At 39.4% G+C, this 24,647-nt stretch overlaps 1 protein-coding gene across 5 annotated transcripts; it reads right to left on the reverse strand.

Moving 5' to 3' along the window:
• Window positions 1–4,027: 4,027 nt before the first annotated feature.
• Lipt2 (Lipoyl(octanoyl) transferase 2) lies at window positions 4,028–21,943 on the reverse strand. Of its 5 annotated transcripts, XM_076211254.1 has the most exons (6): window positions 15,297–15,467; window positions 14,699–14,778; window positions 11,764–11,924; window positions 8,859–9,036; window positions 8,298–8,413; window positions 4,028–4,570 (listed from the first exon to the last, which is right to left on the reverse strand). In XM_076211254.1, exons 3-6 carry the CDS (start codon window positions 11,915–11,917, stop codon window positions 4,332–4,334), a joined length of 687 nt encoding a protein of 228 aa, XP_076067369.1. In that variant the 5' UTR covers window positions 11,918–11,924; window positions 14,699–14,778; window positions 15,297–15,467; the 3' UTR covers window positions 4,028–4,331. The 5 variants fall into 5 exon arrangements, with proteins under 5 accessions (XP_076067369.1, XP_076067338.1, XP_076067348.1 ...); XM_076211223.1 differs by lacking the exons at window positions 14,699–14,778; window positions 15,297–15,467 and adding an exon at window positions 21,860–21,943; XM_076211233.1 differs by lacking the exons at window positions 14,699–14,778; window positions 15,297–15,467 and adding an exon at window positions 21,809–21,925.
• Window positions 21,944–24,647: the final 2,704 nt, after the last annotated feature.

Consider the following 24,647-nt stretch of genomic DNA (forward strand, 5'->3'; position numbering starts at 1 on the left):
CCCCCCCATGCAGAAAAGGAGACGGGGAGAAATCCCTTCAGGATGCGTCAAAAATTTTTCACACATACTACCTCACCCCCCATCCATTCCAACTCATGCATCACAACATCATCCATATACAACCATTCTCCATTCACCCCTGTCTTCTGTCCTCTTCCGTCTTTCCTCAACAGATATTCCCCTCTTCCCCAAAACCTCCTTCACCCCATCCATCCATCTCATCCTAGGACGCCCCCTCATGTTCATTCTCTCCACATCTGCCTTCCACACCTCTTTTACTAGTCTTTCTTCACTCATTCTTTCCATGTGTCCAAACCATCCTAATACTCTATCATCAACCCTATCTCCCAACTCCCTTACCACCCCCGTTCTCCTCCTCACCTCCTCATTTCTCACTCTATCCATCATACTTCTCAGACACCTTATTTCAAACACATTTAAACTCCTCTCTTCCTCTCTTATGTTCCATGTTTCTGTCCCATACAGTGCTGTTGGCACAATCACTCCTTCATACAGTCTCCTCTTAGCCTCCATTCCCAAATCTCTATTCCTCATTACACTTTTTAATCCACCAAGGCATTTACTCGCTTCTCTCAATCTATATTCTACCTCCACTCCCTCCTTTCCTGCCACATTTGCATCCAAGTATCTAAAACTATCCACTTCCTCCAGTCGCTCTCCCTTAATGCTCACTTCCAGTCTGCTGCCACTTTCACCCCTCATACATCTCATAACCTTATTTTTACCCACATTTATCTTCAACTTTCTTCTTTCACACACTTTCCCAAACTCTATCACCAACTTCCTCAATCCCTCCTCTGATCCTGCTACAAGTGCAGTGTCGTCCGCAAACAACAGCTGGCTCACCTTCCACTTTTCTCCATTTTCTTTAACTATCTCCAATCCCTGACGCACCACGCTTGCACTTACCTCTTGCACCACCTCATCCATGTATAAGTTGAACAGCCAGGGCGATATAACACATCCCTGACGAAGTCCCACCTTTACCTCGAACCACTCACTCCATCCATTTCTAATCCTGACACATGCTCTACTACTCTCATAAAAACTCTTGACAGCTCCTAGAAGCTTTCCTCCTATCCTGTATATCTGCAGTACCTTCCTGTCTACCCTGTCATAAGCCTTTTCCAGGTCGATAAAAGCCCCCCAAAATCCTTACCTTTTCCTATAGCTTTCTCACATATGTCTTACCACAAAAATCTGATCTACGCAACCTCTATCTGTCCTAAATCCACACTGTTCATCGTCAATTACTCCCTCTGTTCCTCTCCTAATCCTCTCAATCAAGATCCTCCCATAAGCCTTCCCTACTACACTTAACAAGCTAATCTCTCTGAAACTACTACACTCACACTTGTCCCCCTTTCCCTTGTAAAGTGGAACTATACAGGCACTCCCCCAGTCCTCCGGCACTCTATCCTCTCTCCAACAAACATTAAATAACCTCACCAGCCAGTCCACCATCACTGTACCTCCTTTTTTTTTTTCCAGACCAGGTGCCTTACCGGCTTTCATCATCTTAACAACTGCCTTCACTTCATCCTTCCTTATTTCTCTTCCATTTTCCTCACTCATCACGGTCATTTTCTTAGCACTTCCCACTGCAACTATCTTTCCCTCCCTATCCTCCTTCACATTTAGCAACTCGCTAAAATACTCTGCCCATCTTCCACTAACTGCCTTCTCTTCCATTATCATCTCTCCATCTGCACCTTTTACCTTTTCTTCTCTACTTGATTCGCCTCCTCTTCCTCTCTTAATTTCTTTCCAAAACATCTTTTTATTACTTTCAAAATTTTCTGTCATACTCTTACCCCATTTCACATCTGCTCTCCTCTTTGTCTTCTTTACCTTGTGCTTTACTTCTCTTTTCTTTTCTTTGTACCTCTCATATGACTCCCTCGTCCTATTTTGTAACCAATCTGTGAAAGGTCGCTTCTTCCCTTCTTTCCTCATCCCACCATTCATTACCCCTCCATCTATTTCCACCCATCCTTCTTGTTCCACACACCATCTTTGCACACTTTGTGACTCCCTCCTTGAACCATCTCCATTCCTCCTCCACTCCCAGCTCTACTCTATCCTTCACTCCTCTCTCAGCTTCTTCTTGTACTCCTTCTCCTTTTCATTTAAAGAGTTCACTTTAAGCACCTCCCTACCTTTTGTTCTTTTCCTTTTTCTACATCTATCCTCCACTCTCAACTTACCTTCCACCAAAAAATGGTCTGATATTCCCCTAGTCTCTCCCCTTAACACATTTACATCCTTAACTCTTCCTATTATACTCCTATCTACCACTACATAGTCCATGAATGCTCTATCTACCACCCTTCCATCCACCACCCTCTCCCATGTGTACTTATGCTTGACTTTCTTCTGAAACACTGTATATGCTATCATCAACTCTCTAGACACATCACCATCAACTCTCCACTACGATTCTTTCCTGGAACTCCACATTTCCCAACCACTCCATCAATTGGTTCATTTCCTACCCTAGCATTAAGGTCTCCCAGTACTATTACATTGAAGTTCCTCCCTAATCCCTCTATGCACTCATTTAAATCTACCCAAGAAGCCTCTCTTTCTTCTACACTCTTCTCACTACCAGGCCCATATGCATTTACAAAAAGCCACATCTCCTTCCCCAGTTTCACCTTCATCCACATTATCCTTCAGGAAACCTCCTTCTACTCCACTACACATTTACCTATCTCTTCACTTACTAGTATAGCCATCCCTTCTCGCCCTCTCTTCACTCCTGATAACCTCCCAATTACACTCCCAAACTCACACTCGCCCTTCCCTCTCAACTTAGTTTCACTCAAAGCCAACACATCCATCTTTCTTCTCACAAACATACTACCTATCTCTTCCCTTTTACTCTCATCTGTGGATGAAAGAGTATTGGGATGGTTTGGACACATGAAAAAAATGAGTGAAGAAAGACTAGTAAAAGAGGTTTGGAAGGCAGATGTGGAAAGCGTGAACATGAGGGGGCGACCTAGGATGAGATGGATGGGGTAAAAGGGGCTTTGGGGAAGAGGGGAATGTCTGTTGAGGAAGGACAGGAGAGGACAGAAGACAGGGGTGAATGGAGAATGGTTGTATATGGATGATGTTGTGATGCACGAGGTGGAATGGGGGAGGGATGGGGGAGTATGTGTGAGAAAAATTTGACGCAGCCCGAAGGGATTTCGCCCTGTCTTCTCCTTTTCTGCACGAGGGGACGGAGAGGGGGGGGTCACCAATTTAATAAATCGGCCTTGCTGTGGATGTGCTGTGTCTTGCGATACTGCTTCTGAACCAGGGCAGTGGACAAGATGCAGGGATAACCCGTCATCCAGGAGGTGCCAAGAGGGTGGAGGAGAGTGGAATGTGATAGGGATGGAATGGGTGGGAGTGGTTTTTATGCCTTTATTTTTGGCTACCTCCCTTATAAAGGGGAAAAAAGTCTTTGGTCTATGTATGTATGTCTGGCTTAGTGGTTGTCTTTCCCCTCCCTCACTATGATTTTTCCCTCTTTTTTTTTCTACTTGTCATTTCTGTCTCCTGGTCTTCATATCACATAAATACCTTAAGTGTAGGTAATTTTTTTTACTTATAGTGGGAAATTATTATACTTTTTTATTGTCCTGTTTGACAACCCGCATGTCTTTACATGTTTCCATGGGTCTTCTGGAATATCATTACTTTTTCTAGTTGTTAGCCATGTGCACTTGGCCTAATACAATTTGCCCTCAGTATGGTACTTTTTTTGACTGAATGAACTGTTTATCTGTACACATGCTTTAGCTGTTCTTCCTTTGGGCATGTGGCACTTTATCAAATTTGATATCCATCGTCAAGGGCGTAGGGTTGAATTGTAGGTATATGTGAGCTTGCAGAGCTGGAACATAATTCTAGGACAGTCGTTGTGAACATAATTGAAAATTATACAATCCTTAAACTTCTTTTTGAAGTAAATGTTTCAGAGATGTTTGGATTAATATAATAAAACCTAAGAAAGGTCAACGAGTTTTTTATTCACATCATTCTATAAATATTTTCTCTAGTAGCCAGAATGATATCAATTTGTCTTACAAGAATTTTTTTTATATACATTCTCTGCCATTCCTGTTCATTTGAGCACTTACATCATGATTCCTCAGCATCACAGACAAAATAAATACATTTACTGTTTACTGGTAGCAAAAGTTAAACTGGCCTGAGTAACTTCTTATGGTTTGTCTCCTATATCATTACCCTGACTTTGTAAAAACTTTTCTTCTATTACCATCATGGTAAAGTCTTCCCAGCTCACTTAACCCTTATTTTTTTATATCCTCCAGTGTTCCTTCCATTACCATTTCACAATTGAAAATGTCTGAAAACATTTGAAGGAAGATTGGTGTCACTTCTTCTACAGTGACGTCACGCTTCAATTCTGTACTAAGTGATGTAACTCCTTTGTCTTTGATACCACAGGGAATGATGTGGTCAAACCATTGTAAGTCTATGTTGCAGTTGAAAGCCAAACCATGAGTTGTTACATGACGACCTTGAATACCTTAAAAAAAATAGATAAATAAAAATAAAGTAAAATGAAATAAAATAAAATAAATAAATGAAATTATATAAATGTATGTATTTACATAACTTTGGATACAAGGAATATCTCATACAACCTGTGATGCCACTGGATAATCCAAATACATTATAAATCAAAATCAGTCAAGGTAAAGAATCATTGTGTAGAATAATGATGTACAACTTTAGAAATAATGGTTTGGGTGACATGGGCATTGACATGCTAACAGTGGGTAATTTCATTTTACAATACAGTTGATTAACAAACCAGTGGGTAATTTCATTTTACAATACAGTTGATTAACAAACCTGAAAATCTGGGATAGAATTAGAAAATATAACATGACTGGGAGCAATTCTATCTATATACATACATATATCAAATGCTTTTTCCCCCTTACAAGGGAGGTAGCCAAAGTCAAAAGCCATAATTCTATTCCCTTCTATTTCACCCCAATTCATCACCCCTCCCTCTCATCTTGGCTCCTCCTGGATGACAGGTCATCCCTACATCTCACTTATCACCCTGGGTCAAAGGCAATGTAGCAAGACACAACACTTCCACAGCTAGGCAGTGTCATTTAATTGGCGTCTCCCCAACCTCTCCGTCCCCTCATGCAGAAAAAAGAGAAGATGGAGAGAAATCAATTCAGGCTGTGTCAAATTATCATTCACACATGATGAATCTATATACCAAGAGCTTTTTCCCCCTTATAAGGGAGGTAGCCAAGTCCCATCCACCACCCTTTCCCCTTTCATCTTAGCTCCTCATGATGACAGGTTATGCCTGTGTCCTGCCCACTGCCCTGGTTCAGAGGCAATGCAGCAAGACAGTGCATCCACAGCATGACCACTTCACTTAATTGGCAACAGTCCCCTCTCCATCCCCTCATGCAGAAAAAGAGATGATGAGGAGAAATCCCTTCAGGCTGCATTAAAATATTATTCACACATAAGCACACCTTACCCCCTCATCCCCTGCCCCTCTTTCCTTCCATAAAAGTATCATCTATACACAGTTACTCTCCACTCATCCCTATCTCTTGCCTTCTTCCTTTCTTGCTCAACAGACATTTCCCTTTTGCTCAATGCCCCCTTCACCCCATTCATCCATCTCATCTTGGGTTGTTCCCTCAAATTCTCTCCTTCCACCTCTGCTTTCCACATATCTTTTACTTATCTTTCATCACTCATTCTTTCCATGTGTCCAAACCATCCCAATAACCATTCATCAGCCCTATCTGCCATTTCTCTTTCCACTCCTGCTCTCCTCCTCATTTCTCACTCTATCTAACTTTGTAACCCCTACCATATTTCTGAGATATTTCATCTCAAACACATTTAAACTTTTCCTCTCTGTCTCTTAAATTCCAAGTCTCTGCCCCATACAATGCCGTCGGCACAATCACCCTTTCATACAATCTCCTCTTTGCATCTATTCCCAGTTGCCTATTTCTCATAACACTTTTTAATCCCCCAAGGCATTTACTTACTTCTCTCAATCTACAATTTACCTCCACTCCTCCCTTCCCTGCCACATGCAACATCTCTCTCCTTTTAGACTTGTTTCCAACTCATTACCATCCTCTCCCCTTGTATATCTCATGACCTTGTTTTTACCCACATTTACCTTCAACTTTCTCCAATGGCATACCTTCCCAATCCCTTTTAAGAACAGTCAAGAGTTTCTACAAGAGTAGTAGAGCCTGTGTTAGAATCAGAAATAGAGTGAGTGGTTTGAGGTAAAGGTGGGACTTCGTCAGGGATATGTTATTTCACCTTGGCTGTTCAATTCATAATTGGATGTGTTGGTGTGAGAGGTAAATGCAAGGGTAATGGGGCGGGGATTGGAGATGGTTAAAGAAAATGGAGAAAAATGGGAGATAATTCAGTTGTTGTTTGCTGACAATACTGCACTTGTGGCAGGATGAGAGGAGGGATTAAGAAAGTTAGTGACAAAGTATGGGAAGTTGAAGATAAATGTGGATATTAGTAAGGTGATGAGATGTACAAGGGGGAGAATGTGGCAGCACACTGGAAGTGAGTATTAAGGGAGACTGGAGGAAGTGGATAGCTTTAGATACTTGGGTGCGAATGTGGTAGGAAAGGGAGGAGTGGAGGTGGAGATAGAATGTAGACTGAGAGACACAAGTAAATGCCTTTGGGGATTAATAATGAGAAATAACACATTTGGGAATGGATGCTAAGAGGAGATTGTATGAAGGAGTGATTGTGCTGACAGCACTGTATGGGGCAGAAACATGGAACATAAGAGAGGAAGAGAGGAGTTTGAATGTGTTTGAGATTAAATGCCTGAGAAGTATGATATGGGTTACTAGATAGGATAGAATGAGAAACGAGGTGGTGAGGAGGAGAATGGGGTTGGAAAAGGAGTTGGGAGATAGGGTTGATGAAAGAATGTTGGGATAGTTTGGACACCTGGAAAGAATGAGTGAAGAAAGATTAGTAAAAGAAGTGTGAAAGGCAGAGGTGGAAGGAGTGAACATGAGGGGGCGACCAAGGATGAGATGGATGGATGGGGTAAAAGGGACATTGGGAAAGAGGGGATGGAAAGGGGGGTCACTGATTAAATGAAGTGGCCGGGAGATGCAGGGATGACCCATCATCCAGGAGGACCCAAGATAAGAGGGAGGGAGGGGTGGTGAATGGGAGTGAAGTATATGGGGATGGAATGGGTGGGAATGGATCTTATGCCTTTGTTTTTTGCCTACCTCCCTTGTAAGGGGTAAAAAGCCTTTGGTGTATGTATATATATATATATATATATATATATATATATATATATATATATATATATATATTTTTTTTTTTAGAAAATTCTACCCCAAAAGCTGATCTTTTCTTGGAAAACAAACACAAACAAAAACAGTTGTATCATGCTACACTGGATTGATAAGTGTATAATACTTAGGAGGTCACTTTATAATGAAGTGGTAGGGGACAACCCAGCAATGACCGTTGGGCTCTGCTATACAAGTACTGTGTCTCATTACATTGCCTTTAACCTACACAATGTGGCAAGGAACAGGGATGACCTTTCATCCATGAGATGCTAAAATGGGAGGAGTGATGAATGGGTTTTGGATGGGTGTGAGACAGGTGTGAGGCCACCCCTTTTTTTGGTATCTACATATGTATAAAAGCATATAGTGAATTTTTTGTATTATTTGTATTTTGTACTGGATGATGTAAAAGGGGTGCTGAGCAAGGAGGAAGGAAGGGAGGAGGCAGAGGATAGGGTTAAGTGGAGAATGGCTGTGTATGGATGATACTGTGATGCATGGAAGAGAGTGGGTGGGGAGTAAGGAGTGGGGGTTAGGGAGTGGTTATGTGTGAATGCTATTTTGATACAGATCAAAGAGATTTCTCCCTGTCTTCATTGTTTCTGCAAGAAGAGACAAAGGGGGGGGGGGGTTGCCGATTAAATGAAGTGGCCTTGCTGTGTGTGTGCACTGTGCCTTGCTGCATTGCTTCTGACCAGGTGCAATGGGTGAGATGCAGGGATGGCCTCTCATCCAGGAGGCGCCAAGATGAAAGGGAGGGAGAGAGGGGTGGTAAATAGCAGTGGAATGGGTAGGGATGAAATGGGTGGGAGAGGAATTATACCTTTTGACTTTTGGCTACCTAATTTGTAAGGGGAAAGCCCTTGGTATATGTATGTATGGACATATGTACAATAAACTTACCCAAGGCACAAATTTTTTTATCCTTCACCCAAACTCCTGTGTGAGGTGAGGTTTCTGCTAAAACATCAAGCATCTGACATGTTCGAATTACTGTCCTTTCTAGTGCACACACATACCTGGTGAAAACAAATGAAAAATCATTAGATGAAAAATCAAATTGAAATGGATTTCCAACTTATGCATAAACTTTATATATGTGCATATTTTTCATGACAATGGCCATAATGTGAGTATTTTGTTCATGGCATAAGCATATTGTCTGTGCTATAAGATCATAAATGAATGAAAGAAAAAGAAATTAACTCCTTTTATGAAGGACTGTTCACAGCATATTCTGATTTGGAGAAGCAACGTTCCTCTATGATCAGAGACTAATCTCCACTCAGGAAAGAATACTGATCATTTTAACTTCTCTTTTTCCTTTCTGTTACTTTCCTTAAATTTCTTTTGTCACCTTTATGACTTCACCTCTTTGCCATGGTATTATCTCCAAGGACAGAAGTGCTAATTGTTAACAATGATAAACAATTCTTCAACCTGTAGCTTTCCCGGACTATGTACCATTTGATTCCCTTTGCAAAGGATGCCAAATGTAGGATAGGATATGCTGTGAGTTGGCCTGGACCAAGGAAGGTGATAAGGCCTCCACGATTTGTGCGCTGGAAATCTGCGCCAAGGGCCTTTAGTCTTTCTTCCTCAGCAAGTGTATATTCTGATTGCCGTAATCCAATTGTATATACTGGAAATACACAAACCAGTTAGTTATGATTTATACTGCTAAAAGGAAGATATAAAGAAGAAGAATAAGAAGAAAAAGTTTGCCATAATAATGAGTTCTTAATTTAACAGGCTATTATCTTTTACACTTAATTCCATCCATACTGGGCAGTACTTACCATATGATCTTTCCCCAGGTCCCATCCTCCTTAAACTAGTCATGATTTAGTTAATATATAAATCAATCAATCAATCTGTTCCCCTGGTTCACACTTGTGGTAGACCTGTTGTCTCTAGGAAATCAGCCACCACCACCAATGCAACTCATCAAAGCCCTAACTGAAGAGATTTGTGTTCCTGTCTGGAGGGGTGAGTATAGAGCAGTGTAGTATAAGGTCCCTTGTATTTTTTGTGTAGTGGATGCATCTGGGGCAATGTGAGTCAACTGCTAGGCTGATTTTGTGCTAGTAATGTTTTAATCTGGTGTGATGTCCTGAACACAGATATACCAGAGCAATTCTTACTTATTTTGAGAGTTCTCTATCGGGTTGATTTCTGGGGGAGTTTGGTGGTCTATCCCCCTAAAACACAACAGTGTTTTCTTCTCCAACAAAAGAAATTAAACAAACATTAACAGACATTACAATTGAGATAATCTCACTTCAAACTCATATAAAGAAAACAACTTACAAAACAAATATTCATATACCATTCACCATATCAGTCCCTTGTGGCTATATTCATCAACAACCTCTCAACTCGGTAATAAACCCCATACTGGTAAATGACATGAATGAACATCTCCTAATTTGGCTAAACATACCAACAGCAGATCTAAGAGGAAACAAAATGCTAGAACAACTACTCAACCTAAACATTAAATTCCAGCAACAACTTCATTGAGTAATGTTACAGTTGATTTTACATACATACATACATATACCAAAGGCTTTTTCCCCTTTACAAGGGAGGTAGCCAAAAAAACGAAGGTATAAAAACCACTCCTGCCCACCTGTTGATTTTAACACACAAAAATAACAGGCACAGAGTTCTATGTGAATCCTTAACCATACTCACCTATCTCATTACATCACACAAATATAACCAAATGAAAGAAACAAAAAGACTATACTAGCAACATACTACTCAAACCTCTGCCCTACACTGAAGAAGAAGGTGAGGAGCCTATACCAGATGGTATGTCACTGCAGCCAAAGCCATGACCTTTGTCCTCTGATTTTTGACTGTTGGGGAAGGTAAGAGTCACTGCTGGGAATCGGAGTGGAGTGTGAGATTTAAACCCACAACTAAGTATATGTGAGACCAGCATGCTCCCAATTATTCTACCAGTGCACATCCATAAAAAACATACACACTCAGATCACAAAACATGCACTTCAAGATAGACTACCCAAATCCTTCCTCCAACAAAGACATTAGCTCACTGAAAAGATGGCACTGCCTGGGAATTGAACCCAGGTCCTTCCACTGCCTAAGCAGGTGTGCTTATTGATTACACCATGGTTGTCTCTAGTGACCACTCACACATCTCCCTTCCCTGGGCCTCTGCCTGTCTGGGAATGTGCACTGCAGTGGGTATCCCACTCACTGCACCATGTGTGATAGGGAGCATCACTGAAAAGCTGGCACTGACCAGGAATTGAACCCAGGACCTTCCACTGTCCAGGCAGGCGTGCTTACTGATTACACCACAGTCGCCTCTAGTGACCACGGAGCATAATTGAAAAGCTGACACTGCCCGGAATTTGAAGCCAGGACCTCCCACTGTGGTCTGGTGTGCTTACTGATTACACCATGGCTGCCTCTAGTGACCACTCAAACAACTCTATAAAAAAAATTCCTCCAAAGAGAAGCAAGAACCACACTTGCACAATTGAATTCAGGTCACCATCCAACACAGCATAGGCCTGGCCACAGGAATAAACTGCCCTGGATGCAATCATTACACAGATGGCACAAAACACCTCATATTACACTGCTGTATACTCAGACAGCAATATAATATTTTTTCCTTGAGTGACTTATGAGTCAATCTGGTGGATGTTGCTGATTACCTGAGAGACATGGGTCTTCTGTAAAAGAGATCTGGGGTAACAGAATGATTACTTGATTGTGATATGGTTGTGTATCTTTTTGTATGAGTATATTGTGGGATGCTTGAGGCAGGATATTTCATTTAATGAGCTGTGTTTGAGTAATGTGGTGTGAGGGTTGGACGAGTTCTTGTGTAGATCTGTATAACTATTATTCTTGTGTGACATTCTATGGGAAGGCTTTTAGTTTCTCAACATAAATTATCTGCTGGTGTATTTTTAGTGCAGCCTTTCATTATTCATAATCCTTTGTTTTGTGTTGCTTACAGGATATCTGTTTTCTATGGATGTATAAGTTTCATACATGTAATTCTTAGGAGTTGTTTATGTACAGTGATAAATTTCTTTCTGCTGACTAAATCCTATACCTACCACTGTTTTATGGATGTTCAAATTCATATTTACTTTCACAGTGAGATGAAAGTCATGTGGGGTGAAAGTCATGTACTGTATATATCAAATGAAAGCCCAATTATTTTTTTCCAGTGGGAAAGATTGATTAATGAGCTCTAGGTACCAGAATGACCTTAGACCTTATCCTTAATCTATGGAGTACCCATGCATTAGTATTTTTTAAAATAGATGGAGAGAAGAAAAAAATAAATAAATAAAAATAAATAAGAGTAATATCTTACCTGGGTCATGTTGAACTAGAAGCAGTGTGTGTCCTGGTTCCTCTCCCCTTTCCACCTTGGCATGGACATGTGATGCAACCATCTTTTGAAGCTCCCATGTTGGTGAGTACCTCTGATGACCCAAGTTGTACACACGAACCAAATTCTTAATCATTATTTCTCTGTAACCAATACATTTTACTAGAAAAGGACTAAAATAATCTTTTAAATAACTTTTCAAGTTACTTTGTTTCCTTAAGTTTATAGTGGATGAGGATTCAGTGATGGATACCTATAAGTAATGTCCCATGTGATGGATGTAAGAGAGAACCATCTTTCTATTGCTCATCCCAAGGGACTGACAGTCTTTGGACCATGCCCATGATCTCTATCAACTTTGACTCTTTCTTAAATCTCTCTTTTACCATTTCTATGTCTCCATCCCTTTGGACAAAATATTCTCCCCAAGGATATGCACTGATTAATTATAATTTGTATTTCATCAATGATAATTATCAGTGATGAAATACAAATTTTGTGTCCCCTTTTTACTATGAGCTAACAATCAGTCACTCCTCCTCTCCTCCTACTACTATTAACTAGTGACAAAGACACAGTCCCACACTAATACAATACATATATTAATCAAGCATTTCTTCACAGACATCTATGGGAAGGCCTATGGGCTACTGCCAACTGCTGTAGGGTTACAGGTTTCCTGCCAATAAAACTCAAGGCAATAATTACCATCCTCATGATTCCAGTGGGTGAAACAGCATGTAAATATTATATGTTCAAACTCAAAAAGGAAATGTTCATATCTGCCTTTACAAAGTTCCATGGGCAGCAAAATTCTACCACTGAAGAAATGTATATACTCATTATCACCATATACTACAAAGTCTTTTGCTCCTTGCAACAGGGGTGGACCAACACCCATTTGTTGTCCCTTTCATCTGAGCTCCTTTATGTTTCTTTGCAGTACTTCCTCTCTTATGTTCCATGTTTCTGCCCCATACAGTGCTGCTGGCACAATCACCCCTTCATACAATCTCCCCTTAGCATCCATTCCCAAATGTCTCTTATTACACTTTTTAATCCCCCAAGGCATGTACTTGCTTCTCTCAATCTACAGTCTACCTCCACCTCCACTCCTCCCTTTTCTGCCACATGCACCCCCATACAGTATATCTAAAACTAACCACTTCCTCCATTCTCTTTCCTTTAATACTCACTTCCAATTTACTGCCATCCTCTACCCTTGTACATCTCATCACCTTATTTTTACCCACATTTATCTTCAACTTCTTCCTTTTACACACATTCCCAAACTGTATCACTAACTTCCTTAATCCCTCCTCTGATTCTGCTACAAGTGCACTGTCATCAGCAAACAACAACTGGCTTATCTGCCATTTTTCTCCATTTTCTTTAACTATCTCCAATCCTCAGCCAATTACCTTTGCATTTACCTCTCGGACCACCCCACCCACGTACATATTGAACAGCCATAGTGACATGACACATCCATGGCAAAGTCCCACCTTTACCTCAAACCACTCACTCTCTCCATTTCTAATTATAACACAGGCTCTACTACTCTCATAAAATCTCTTGACTGCTCTTAACAGCTTTCCTCCTATCCCATATACTGTATCTGCAAAACTTCCCACAGTGCCTTCATGTCTACCTTGTCTAAGTATTTTCCAAATACATAAAGGCCTGAAAAACATCTTTACCCTTTGCTAAAGCTTTCTCACATATCTGTCTTACCAAAGAAATCTGATGATGCATTTCAGATGAAATGTCTGAGAAGTATGGTAGGGGTTACTAGGCTGGATAGAGTGAGAAACAAGGTGAGGAAGACAGCAGGGGTGGAAAAAGGAGTTGGAAGATAGGGTTGATGAAAGAGTATTGAGGTGGTTTGGACTCATGGAAAGAATGAGTGAAGAAAGATAAGTAAAAGAGGTGTGGCAGGTGGAAGTGGATGGAGTGAACAGGAGGGGATGACTGAGGACAAGATGGATGGATGGGGTAAAAGGGGAGTTGAGGAAGAGAGGGATGTCTGTTGATTAAGGATGGGAGAAGACAGAAGATAGGGGTGAATGGAGAATGGTTGTGTATGGATGATGCTCCAATGTATGGAAGGGAGTGGGTTGGGGATAGGGGGTTAGTGGTTATGTGTGAATGGTATTTTGACGATGCATGAAACGATTTCTCCCCATCTTCTATTTTTCTGCACGAAGGGAAGGAGAGAGGGAAGTCGCTGATTAAATGAAGCAGCCTTGCTGTGTGGATGGGTTGTGTCTTGCTGCATTGCTTCTGACCCACCCAGGGCAGTGAGCGGGATGCAGGGATGATCCATCACCCAGGAGGAGCCAAGAAAAGAGGGAGGGAGGGGTGGTGAATGGGAGTGGAGTAGGTGGGGATGAAATGGATGGGAGTGGAATTATGCCTTTTGACTTTGGCTACCTCCCTTGCGAGGGGCAAAAGCCCTTGGTATATGTATTACCTATACTGACTTGCTCTTTTCTCTTTTTTGATGCAATTTCCTTATTATATATATATTTCTTATTTAGAACTCTCTAAAAAATATCTTGTTTATCTTGCTCTATCCTATTATTTTTCTTTTCCTTGGCTCCATTGACAAGCTCTGGGAATAATGTTGGAAACCTGGATGTGGTGACCCTGTAAGATGGACAACAGAAATCAATTCCTTGTCGCCCACATGTGAAACAAGTTACCATCTTCCCTTCCATTTAGAGGTATAGCCCCACAGAGGTGACACTTAGTCTATTAACTCTGAGTGTCACCTTCCTGCACCTTTTCACATGTGGAATTCTGACTAATGGTGACTACTCTTCTACTCCTACAATTTGCTTCTGTGGCCAAACCTATTCTGTTTTGGTATTGCTGTAAAGCTGGATGGTGACCTGCATGCTAGTGTGGTTCTTACTTGTGGGAGGGATTTCTCTGGAGGGATTTCTCTGTAGGGTCTGTAGAGTCTGTAGGTCTGTAGGGTCTGTCTAGAAGAGTCTGGTGGAGTAAGGAGTTTAGTAGTCAGTCTTGGAGTGCTTGATTTACAATATGAGTGTGCATATGCTTTTGTACGGATGTGTTATGCTGTGTAAGGTATTAGGTTGTTGCTGATCTTCAAATAATATGTTTCCAACTTTTTTTTCAGTTTCTGGGTATACAAGATACAGTAATTCAAAAACTTATCTGCTGTGTATGATGAGGATCACTTATACCTAATATTCATCATACTGAATCTCAAAGAATACTGTAGACCATACTCTAAACATAAGTAACATAACCACTGAGGAGTATCATAACCTTTGTGAATTTTATTCTGGTATATGCCAGACAACTTTACTCAACTGAGGGAAACCATCACTCCTCAGTGGATTGAAGATTATCTCAATTAACCACCTGAGGAGTACTATCACACTTTTGAATTTCAGTCTGGCCAATATCAGACAATTTCATTTAAATGAGAGAAGAATCTACTCCCCAAATGGTTAAAGGATTTTGTCTTTCCAAATGAATCTTACCTCATTATTTTGGTCCTCCAATGTAATGTATGAATGCTCTTTTATTACAAATTTCTGATCACATAGAACATTGTACCTCTTTTCTAAAGACTTGTACTTTCTAGAATTAAATGCAAACTGACTTTCTTGGCTACAGTTCAGTTTTCCTTCAATTAAAACAAAAGAGTTCTTGGAAGTGTTCCATGTTTATATAAAATATGTATGTACATAACTTCTGGTATATTATGAGTTTCCGGTTTTGTTGTATTGTTTCACGATCATGAAGCCACTACATTACTCTTGTTCCACACATCTGAAGTGGTCCAATAGATATACTGTTTCTAAAATTGTTCACTATTCTTAAGTACTGTTAACATTTCTATTCTTAAGTACTGGTGACATTTCCATAAGAAATCTATACAATAACAATTTCTTGTAACTTGTTCTTGCTTTCTACAAGAATACAACTTCATATCCACAAACTCATCACTTATTTACAAAAGGAATTATAAATCAATACAAGTTGTCACTTCTCAAATCTTCCCATGCCACTGACAAATGGATCTTTCATCATCGTTAACTTGCGCCAACCCTGTCTTAATAGGTGCTCTACACGTAACATCTCTGTCCGAGGGATTGTGGAATTTTTGCGAAATTCATAACGTACATTTTCATAAAACCCTGGCTTGTGCTGGGCGGCCCGTAGACATTCCTTATACAATCGCAGGACTTCAAGCTGTATCTTACTATGTCGTGGCATCACGTACTACAGCAAAGTACTTCCCGACAATGGAAAGCCTCAATTTTTCCTAATGATTTACATCCACCTGGAAGAATATAAATATAGTAAGCACTGTCTTAGCAAAAGCTATGGCTTAAAGCAGTCATAAATTCTATCTGTATGATGAGGATATCTGTCAGTCAAAATATTGGTAATTATGAAACAACTGGAGGAAAATAATCTTAAGAACCTATGTTGCCTGTACAATGGTTTTTCCTGTATGGAATATTGACTGCATAAATACTATGCAGTAAATACTTGAGGTATTTTAGTGACTCTCCTGTGGACTAGAGTCCCAGAGCATTCTTTTATGGCTAGAGACAACTCTTTACTCAAGGAAGAATGCTGATCAATTTTACCTTATATCCTGCCTTTCTCATACTATCCTTGTATTTTCTTACCAATAGTACTTCTACCCTTGGGGACAATATCATACCAAAGAGATGGAGTCACAGAAGTGGTGAAGGAAGGAGAGATTTAACCATCAGAATACAACGACTCCAATGTCATTGTCATGAGGTGTGAGTGGGAAGATGAGGATGCTGGCATCAATGTCCTGATTATATCTATTTTGTAGTTGTAGCTGAGTGACCCCTGTATTCTGTGAACAGGCTTGATTGTTTTTCTGTGGTTATCAACATTCAGGGTGAAAGAGAACTAGTATAACAAAATATCTTATAATGTGCATATTGTGATGCATCATTGTACATCAAGCAACTTAATGTGCATGTGAATGTTCGACTCGTATTGAAGAGGTGAAGGAGGAAAGCAAAGAAAAAGGATAGTAGAAGTTAAGTGTGACTGGCATTCTTCTTTGAGTGGAAATTAGTTTCCAACTGTAAAAGAATGCTGTATGACTCTGGTCCATAGAGGTGTCACTAAGTTCCTGATTTACTGACTGCATAAAATCTACTTAGTCAGTGACCTATATGGGGTACTATCTTCTTTAAATATCTACTTTACCATCTCTATGACTCCTCTTTGACATGTTGTTGACATCAAAGATAAAAATGTTGGTTATTGGCAATGAAATACAATTCCATATCATATTTTCTTTTACTTCAAGGGAATACTAATTGATGTTTAATCACTGACCTTGAATTTTTGTACACAGAAAACTGGGTCAAGTGGCAGTCACTTCTGGTAGCAATTGGGAATGAAATGAGTGTATCTTATTAAATGAAGCAGCTTTGCTGTGGATGTGCTGTGTCTTGCTGCATTGTTTCTGACTGAGGGGTGAGATGCAGGGATGACCTATCATCCAGGAAGAGCTAAGATAAGATGGTGGGATGGGTGGTGGATGGGATTGGAATGGGTGGGGATGAAATGGATGGGAGTGGAATTATGCCTTTTGACTTTGGCTACCTCCCTGGTAAGGAGGAGAGAGCCTTGGTATGCGTACATATTCATTTGATCAATCAATCAATCTGTTGCTCCAGTTCTCTTTAGTAGGCAATCCATGGCTCCTAGATTGGTAGTAGTCACCGGATTGGTCCACAAGGCAATCAAGGAAGAGATATTCTGTTGTCTGGGTGAAGCTACAGTGGGGTACTATAGGATGTGTCTTTTGTGTAGCAATTGCATCTGGGACAACCTGCTTCTGTAGCTGGTGTGGTTCTTGGTTGTCATGTGGGGTATTTCCCTGCAGGGCTGATGTCTGAAAGAGTTTTGTGGAGGGAGTTTGGTAGTTAGTCTTCTTGGAGTGTTTGCTTTGTGATATGTGCGTGTTTGTTCAGATTTGTTGTATAGTGTAGGTGGGGAGTTGTAGCTTTAGTAATAAGCTGCTGTTTTATTCCTTCAGTCTTAGCTGGTTTTGCTTGCATCATGTAATGGGATAGATGGATAGAATTGATGGCTTTTGCAAAGAAATGTGTGCCTATCATTTTCATGTACTGTTCTATGAGGATTTTGGTTTCAGTGTGTAATTGCTCTACTGAGGTGGTTTTGGTGCATCCTATTATCATTCTTAATACTTTGTTTTGTGTAGTTTGTAAAGTGTCCATGCTTGTTTCCTTAAGTGTAGGTAACTGTGCTGGAGAGGCACAGTTATGTGTGGATCTTATCAATTGCTGGTACACTGGGATTAAAGTTTGTGCTTATCAAAAACATTTTGTTACTGATATTGATATGTTTCATTTTCTACTCTTGTTATGATCCTGGTATCATCAGTGAATACATAAGCATAACTGCTTATTGTATCAAACATATCACTGTGTAATGCCGAGACTTTATTGCTTATTAAATTTTCTTATTAAACTATGAGAACAGGTGGTTAAAATCCCACCACTGCTTGGACCAATGTAACGGTGTGAACTTTATCTTTTTTTTTTACTTAAATATATCAACTGTTAACTATATGCAATTTAAGTTATGGTGGTATTAATCTTATTGTAACCTTGACCAGGATAATGTTCTCTCTGGTGTGTAAATCTTATCAAAATGAAATCAGATTTTTAACTTTGTTGAAATGCTCTTTATCTATTTTATTTATTATGAATAGGAACATTTACAACTGAACATTTACAATTGAACACAGGTACTTGGAACAAAGTCCAATATAATAATTAAACCTATAAGATAATACACTTGTAGAAGAAACATCTAGTAGCTTTCATGACCAAGAATATAAGGCACATATGGAACTCTTTCCACTCTGTATCTTAATCCACAGCTAAACAGTGGGGGTCCAGAGGCCACAACTGTACTAATGTAACTGGGTAATTTCTGGACACCATGGATTGGCAATTTTGTTCAAGTAGTTGGTTGACCTCATCTGTTGAATCAAGCATCTTATGTTGAGTCTTAATTTCCTACACATATATATCTAGTTATATCTATATATAATTATCTAAGCTAGTCTCTTATTTCCCTATTCCAATATTTCAATATAGGGTAAGAAGGGGGGAAGAGAGAAGAGTTATTGTTCTGGTGAATCAAGTGTCTTAAGTAAAATGATGCCTAGTCCCTGGGAGTGATGCTTCTGAACCCTACCGACATCCAATTATTCCCTCTGACCATGGCTTCCCCCTCCTAAACCTCTTTCCATTTTCCTATTTAGTTCGTTTCTGGCGCCAAACCTATTCTGTGTTGATATCATCTTAGTGCTGGATAGTGGCCTGAATACAATCATGCTAGTGTGGTTCTTGCTTTCCTTGAAAGGAATTTTTCAAAAAGGATCTAATGGAACGAGGAATTTGGTGGTTGTTCTTGAGGTGATTGTTTTGTGACGTATATGAGTGTGAATATATTTTTGTATGGATGTGTTGTATGGTACAGTTGGTAGGTTGTAGTAAATATTTGAGTTTTTTTGCATTCAGTTGGTTGTGCTTCTGTAATGTAATAAGATGAATGGGGAGGGTTGAAGGCTTTTGCATACAGCTGTATGACTATCATATGGAGCTCCATAGGAAGGACTTTGTCCTCTGTATCCAATGTGCCGTTAGTGTGCTTCTGATGCACCCTGTTATTGTTCTCAATATTTTATTTCGTAACACCCTTAGAGTGTCTGTGTTTGTTTTCCTGATTGATGGAAGCCATACTGTGGAGGCATAGTGAAGTGCAGTTTTCAAGAATTATTTTCAGAATGTGATTCATTTCCTGCTGACCAAAGCCCTTGAATTCCACTGATCTTAGTACTTTTTGTTTATTTTCACTGTTAGGTCCTTGAAGGACATGTGAGTATTAAAAGTGAGGCTTAGGTATTTAGAATTCTTTTCCAATAGAAAAGAATCACTGGTTTCATAATCACAAGTGTACTATTCTTTCATTCACTTAGATGTGGGTTCGAATCCCACACTTCTCTCTAATTCTGTCCTATCACTCCACAAGCATAGAAAAAAGTGACGGCTTTGGTCATAGCTCCTCCTGGTTAAGGTTCTTCAACTCCTTCTTCCAAAAGAAAGGGAAAAAAAAAAAAAAAAAAAAAAAAAATTCTGGCTATTCAATTTCACCATAGGATACCTCTTTAATTCATGGTTGTCTAGGGTGAGCAAAGTTACTGATGAAATGAATAGAAGAGAATAGAAGACTTGTAATATTGATAAAAATTGCTGCCTTGAATTTTAAAGACCAAACACCTGCAGCCCCAGGGTGGCTGGCAACAGCCTTTGGGCCCTCCTAAATATCTCTCTGGGAGGAAAAAATTGGAATGTTGGCCGCATTGTATTAATGTGAGAAGTATTGTAGTTTAGGTGTTAACATTATGGGCTCTCTGGAGACCCACTGCCTTATGTAAGGTAAGAAGTGCATGTGAAGTTTTCTTTGGAATACTGGCTGTGGTTGTGAATGAAGTCTGAAATCAATGTAATCAGCTTGATATTAATTAGGTGCTAGCATATATCTATATGCAACACTGATCTATCGCACCTCTGATGTTTGCCATTGTGGACAAGGTTGAAGAGTCCTGAAACCCTGAAAGTATTTTTGTGTTGACGGGGAATTGAACCTGGACAGTTCCTATATCACTGGATTAGAGTAGTAAGAGGGGAGCAATTGCTGGTTATCACAGCTCTTTTTGTGAAAATGTTGAGGAAATACAGCTGAAGTTGTCAGAGATCTTGGGCTGGTCCAGAGACCGAGTGTTAGCTGTTTGGGATGGAGTTGATAGGTTTTGAAGACAGACTTAACCTCCTGGATTCCCCACTATTTCCTCCCCTCCATTGGGAGCATTTTCAGTTTACCACATAATAATTATTATACTAAATCATTGCTAACTTTTAAGTTCGGCGAAATCAAGACATTTAATTTATATTACTACAACTCCATGCACACCCTTAATATCTACTCTACCCACAACAACACCACTATATAATATAGCTAACAAAAGCAGATGAAGGCGAAAATTCACAAATACCAAATTACCTAAACTAAATCTATGAGCGAACAATTAGTACCACAAGTTTTCATAAAAAACAAAGCATAATTATTTAGTCTGGCTTACGTAAATAAAATAATAGAAGCAGGAAGAAACTTGAGTGGGTGGGTGCTTAGAACTTTTAATTCTAGAGATGGGCAGTGCCTTAAGACCCTATGGAAGTGTCTGGTAGTCCCAAGGCTCGAGTACTGCTGCCAACTATGGTCCCCATACAAAATACAAGAAATAGCCAACCTAGAGGCTATCCAGCGTTCCTTCACTGTAAAAATTCAGGGAGTACAGCACCTAAACTACTGGGATAGACTGAGCCAGTTAAAACTGTACTCTCTGCAGAGGAGAAGGGAATGCTATATAATTATCTATGTGTGGAAAATCCTGGAGGGCAGAGTACCTAATGTGGGAATAGTGGCAAACTACCATCCGAGAAAGGGAAGACTATGCTACATAAAGGGTACTGTAGGCTCCATACAAAGAGTGAAGACAATAAAACACAACTCTTTCACTCACAATGGACCTCGTTTGTTCAACTGCCTCCCAAGAGATCTCCGGGACCAGAAAGATACTAGCCCGGAGTGTTTCAAGAGAAAGCTGGACAAATGGCTGGATGGGTTACCAGACCATCCACCGATATCAGGATACCCCTACAGCCACCACAACACCCTGCCAGAAGCAGTACAGAACCAAGGACAACTTGGAACGTGCGGAAGCCGACTTCAGCCGTGTCATTAAAAGACAAAATTACCGAAAGTAAGTAAGTAAGTAAGTAAGTAAAGTTTATGTACTAACTCAATTGTCTTGGTTTTCTCAAAATTATGACAGATGAACACAGGAGACTAAAATTTCAAAACCTAAGTTGGTTATCTCACACTGTACACTTACATGATTCCCTCGCTCCAACAACAACAAATTATTATCTGTATGGTCTCATACCTTACAAGGTTACGCAGCGGTCGACACCAATGTACATATTTACGTTTGCGTAAAGATCAGCTGTTCAGTAACAGAAAACGGAAAAATATCGTCCATAGAAAACCTTGGAAATTGTGTTCTTTTATTTTATATGATAAAAGGCTACATATTTTGAGAGTAAATAAACCTCATGTGAGGTAGGGTAGATCTTTGTGAGATTGTTTTGAGAGGAATAAAAAGATGATCTAGAAGGAAGTGAAAAAGTGTGAAAAAGCATCGAGGGAGTTCTATCTTTTTAGGCAGAAAATTCAAAATAAAGGCAAGTGCAAAGATCAGAGAAGGTAATGGACCAAATTGAAATGGACAACCATTGATAGAAGAGAAGGCTGTGTTAGAAAGTTAAGCGTAGTATTTACATTGTTTGGATTTATAGGAAAACAAGAAAATTTTGGTTATGATAGTGGGAGATGCTAGGAAAATGATAAGTCCATTACAATAGAGGGTATTCGAGAAACTGGGCCCCTAAAAGAACTGGACCTCCTAAGAGAACTGGGCTCCCAAGTCCAAGAGAATTGGGTCCCCATGAGAATTTGGACCCTGTATGAATATATATCAATATTATGTATCATTGAATATATACATACATATATGCTCTGTAAATATATATATTGTATTTGTTTGGGGGCATTTATATATCCTTTGTGAGCTTATGCACCTTTAAACAAATTATTTACAAAAATAATAGACATTTAAATTAAGATGTTAATTTCACCGCTGGTCAGGGGTTGGTGCAGTGATGTGGGAGATGCCTCTAAGGAGGGTACTGGTTGTAAGCTCACCATAACTGCACTGCTGCTAGAATCTGAAAAAAAAAATCCCTGGATCTATGCCGTTGACTCATCTGCACACGTAACGGCGCAGTTTGTGTTCATCAATCAGCTGTTGTTGGATGGGGATGAGGTGTGTTTCCTGACTCAGCAGCTGGATCAGGTGGTACATTTGAAAGTTCCCTCGCTGTCCTCTGGAATTTATTTGGTTGTGCCGCCCCTCGCAGGTGTTGTTAGTACGGATCAAAGGCAGGGCTGCCGTTTCGTAGAATTTTGTACCAAAACGTAGAAAAATAGTGGCATGTGGCAACTGCACAAGGACATGAGGAAATGTTTTCTACATATCAGCGGGCTATTCAAAACATTTAAAAACTCAAATTTTTATTTAAAAATCATAGAACTAGTTATCAAATAATAAATGGTGCATCAAAATATGACTTTTATTGGTAATTGTGTTACTTATAAAATATTGTACCCCAAAAGATACGTTTTTACGGTGTAGAAAAAATTCTACGCTAAAGTTTCAGCTTTCTTTTAGCGATAATGAAATATATATATATATATATATATACATATATACATATACATATATATATATAGATATATAGATATATATATATATATATATAACTATAAAGTAATGTCGTAACACATTCGTAAAGATTCAACAAAAACCCACTGTGTTGGATAAGAAGAAATGAAATAAAATGAATTCCATATATTTCGATCACGGACTGTGATCCTCTTCAGTGGAATACAGAAAGGTAGAGCAAATGGCATGTCTTATATACAATAAAAATAAGGGACAAGGGTAGGACTCAGGTAGCATCTAGTACTTTGCGGGGCAGGTCACCCGCCTTCACCAACGATGGTAACAATTTGTTGACTGCCCAGGTGGTAATGCAGTCAGGTGACCACTGTCCATATGACATATTAAAATTTGGAAATTTGTTAATCAGGGATGATTCTATTATTTTTCTTTTAAAACTGCATTTTGAATTAAAGATAATCTTTGCCTCATTCCAATCCATATGATGGCCTTCCTTGTCTACATGTTGGAAGACAGCGGAATTATGTTGTGCGTATTTAATTGAATTTTTATGTTCTTTCATCCTAGTATATAAATCTCTACCTGTTTGTCCCCAATATACATTGTTACAATCAGAGCAAGGGAGTTTATACACACCTTGATGTATTTCTTCTCTAGGTCTTTGATGTACATTGACTATTTTCTTAAACAAATTATTGGGATAACTAAAAACAATTTTAATATCTTCCTGTGGAAGAAATTGAGAAATGTCATTTAAGGACCTATTATAAGGCAATTTAATACAGTTTTTGTCCCAACTTAAGTTCTTACTGGAATGGGAAGTGGATCCAAAGTAACTAGTTTTGGCTTTACTTAGGGCTCTATTTAGAAACCAATCAGGATACCCTATTCTTTTTAATTGATTCCTGATGGTTGTTATCTCCATTTCCAAATAATGTGGACTACATAATCTAAGTGCCCTCAGGAAAAGACCTGAGGCAACACTATATTTAATTTTATCAGGGTGGTGACTGAAAAAGTGCACATAACTCCCCGTATGTGTGGGCTTTCTGTACACAGTGAAGGACAATTGGTCCTGATGCCGTATTAATAGGATATCTAAAAATGGTAGTCTATTATCCACCTCCCATTCAACTTTGAATTTAATATTAGTGGCTAAGTTGTTTATTTGTTCAAAGAAAGCATCAAAAGATCCCCATTCGTCATCCCAAATCGTAAAGATATCGTCCACATACCTATACCAAAACATTCCTTGTGGCTTAATGTCTTGTAAAAGCACTGTCTCGAAATACTCCATATATAGGTTAGCTAACACTGGGGAGAGATTAGATCCCATTGAACATCCGAACTGCTGTTTATAATATTGATCTTTAAATGAGAAGGTATTTTTGTTAGCACATAATTCCGTTAGTTTAATGATTTTGCTGACAGA

This window comes from Oratosquilla oratoria, chromosome 2, assembly GCF_046742065.1.
Source record: "Oratosquilla oratoria isolate Oo_2021 chromosome 2, ASM4674206v1, whole genome shotgun sequence".
NCBI classification, from domain to species: Eukaryota; Metazoa; Arthropoda; class Malacostraca; order Stomatopoda; family Squillidae; genus Oratosquilla; species Oratosquilla oratoria.

Excerpts from the sequence above, each read along its gene's own strand:
- Lipt2 (XM_076211214.1), bottom strand. Across the intron at positions 8,414-8,858 it reads TTTGCAAAGGGAATCAAATG|GTATGTGTGTGCACTAGAAA; the intron begins GTACATAGTCCG and ends TGTTTTCACCAG. Across the intron at positions 4,571-8,297 it reads TAAAAAAATTTGTGCCTTGG|GTATTCAAGGTCGTCATGTA; the intron begins GTAAGTTTATTG and ends ATTTTTTTTAAG.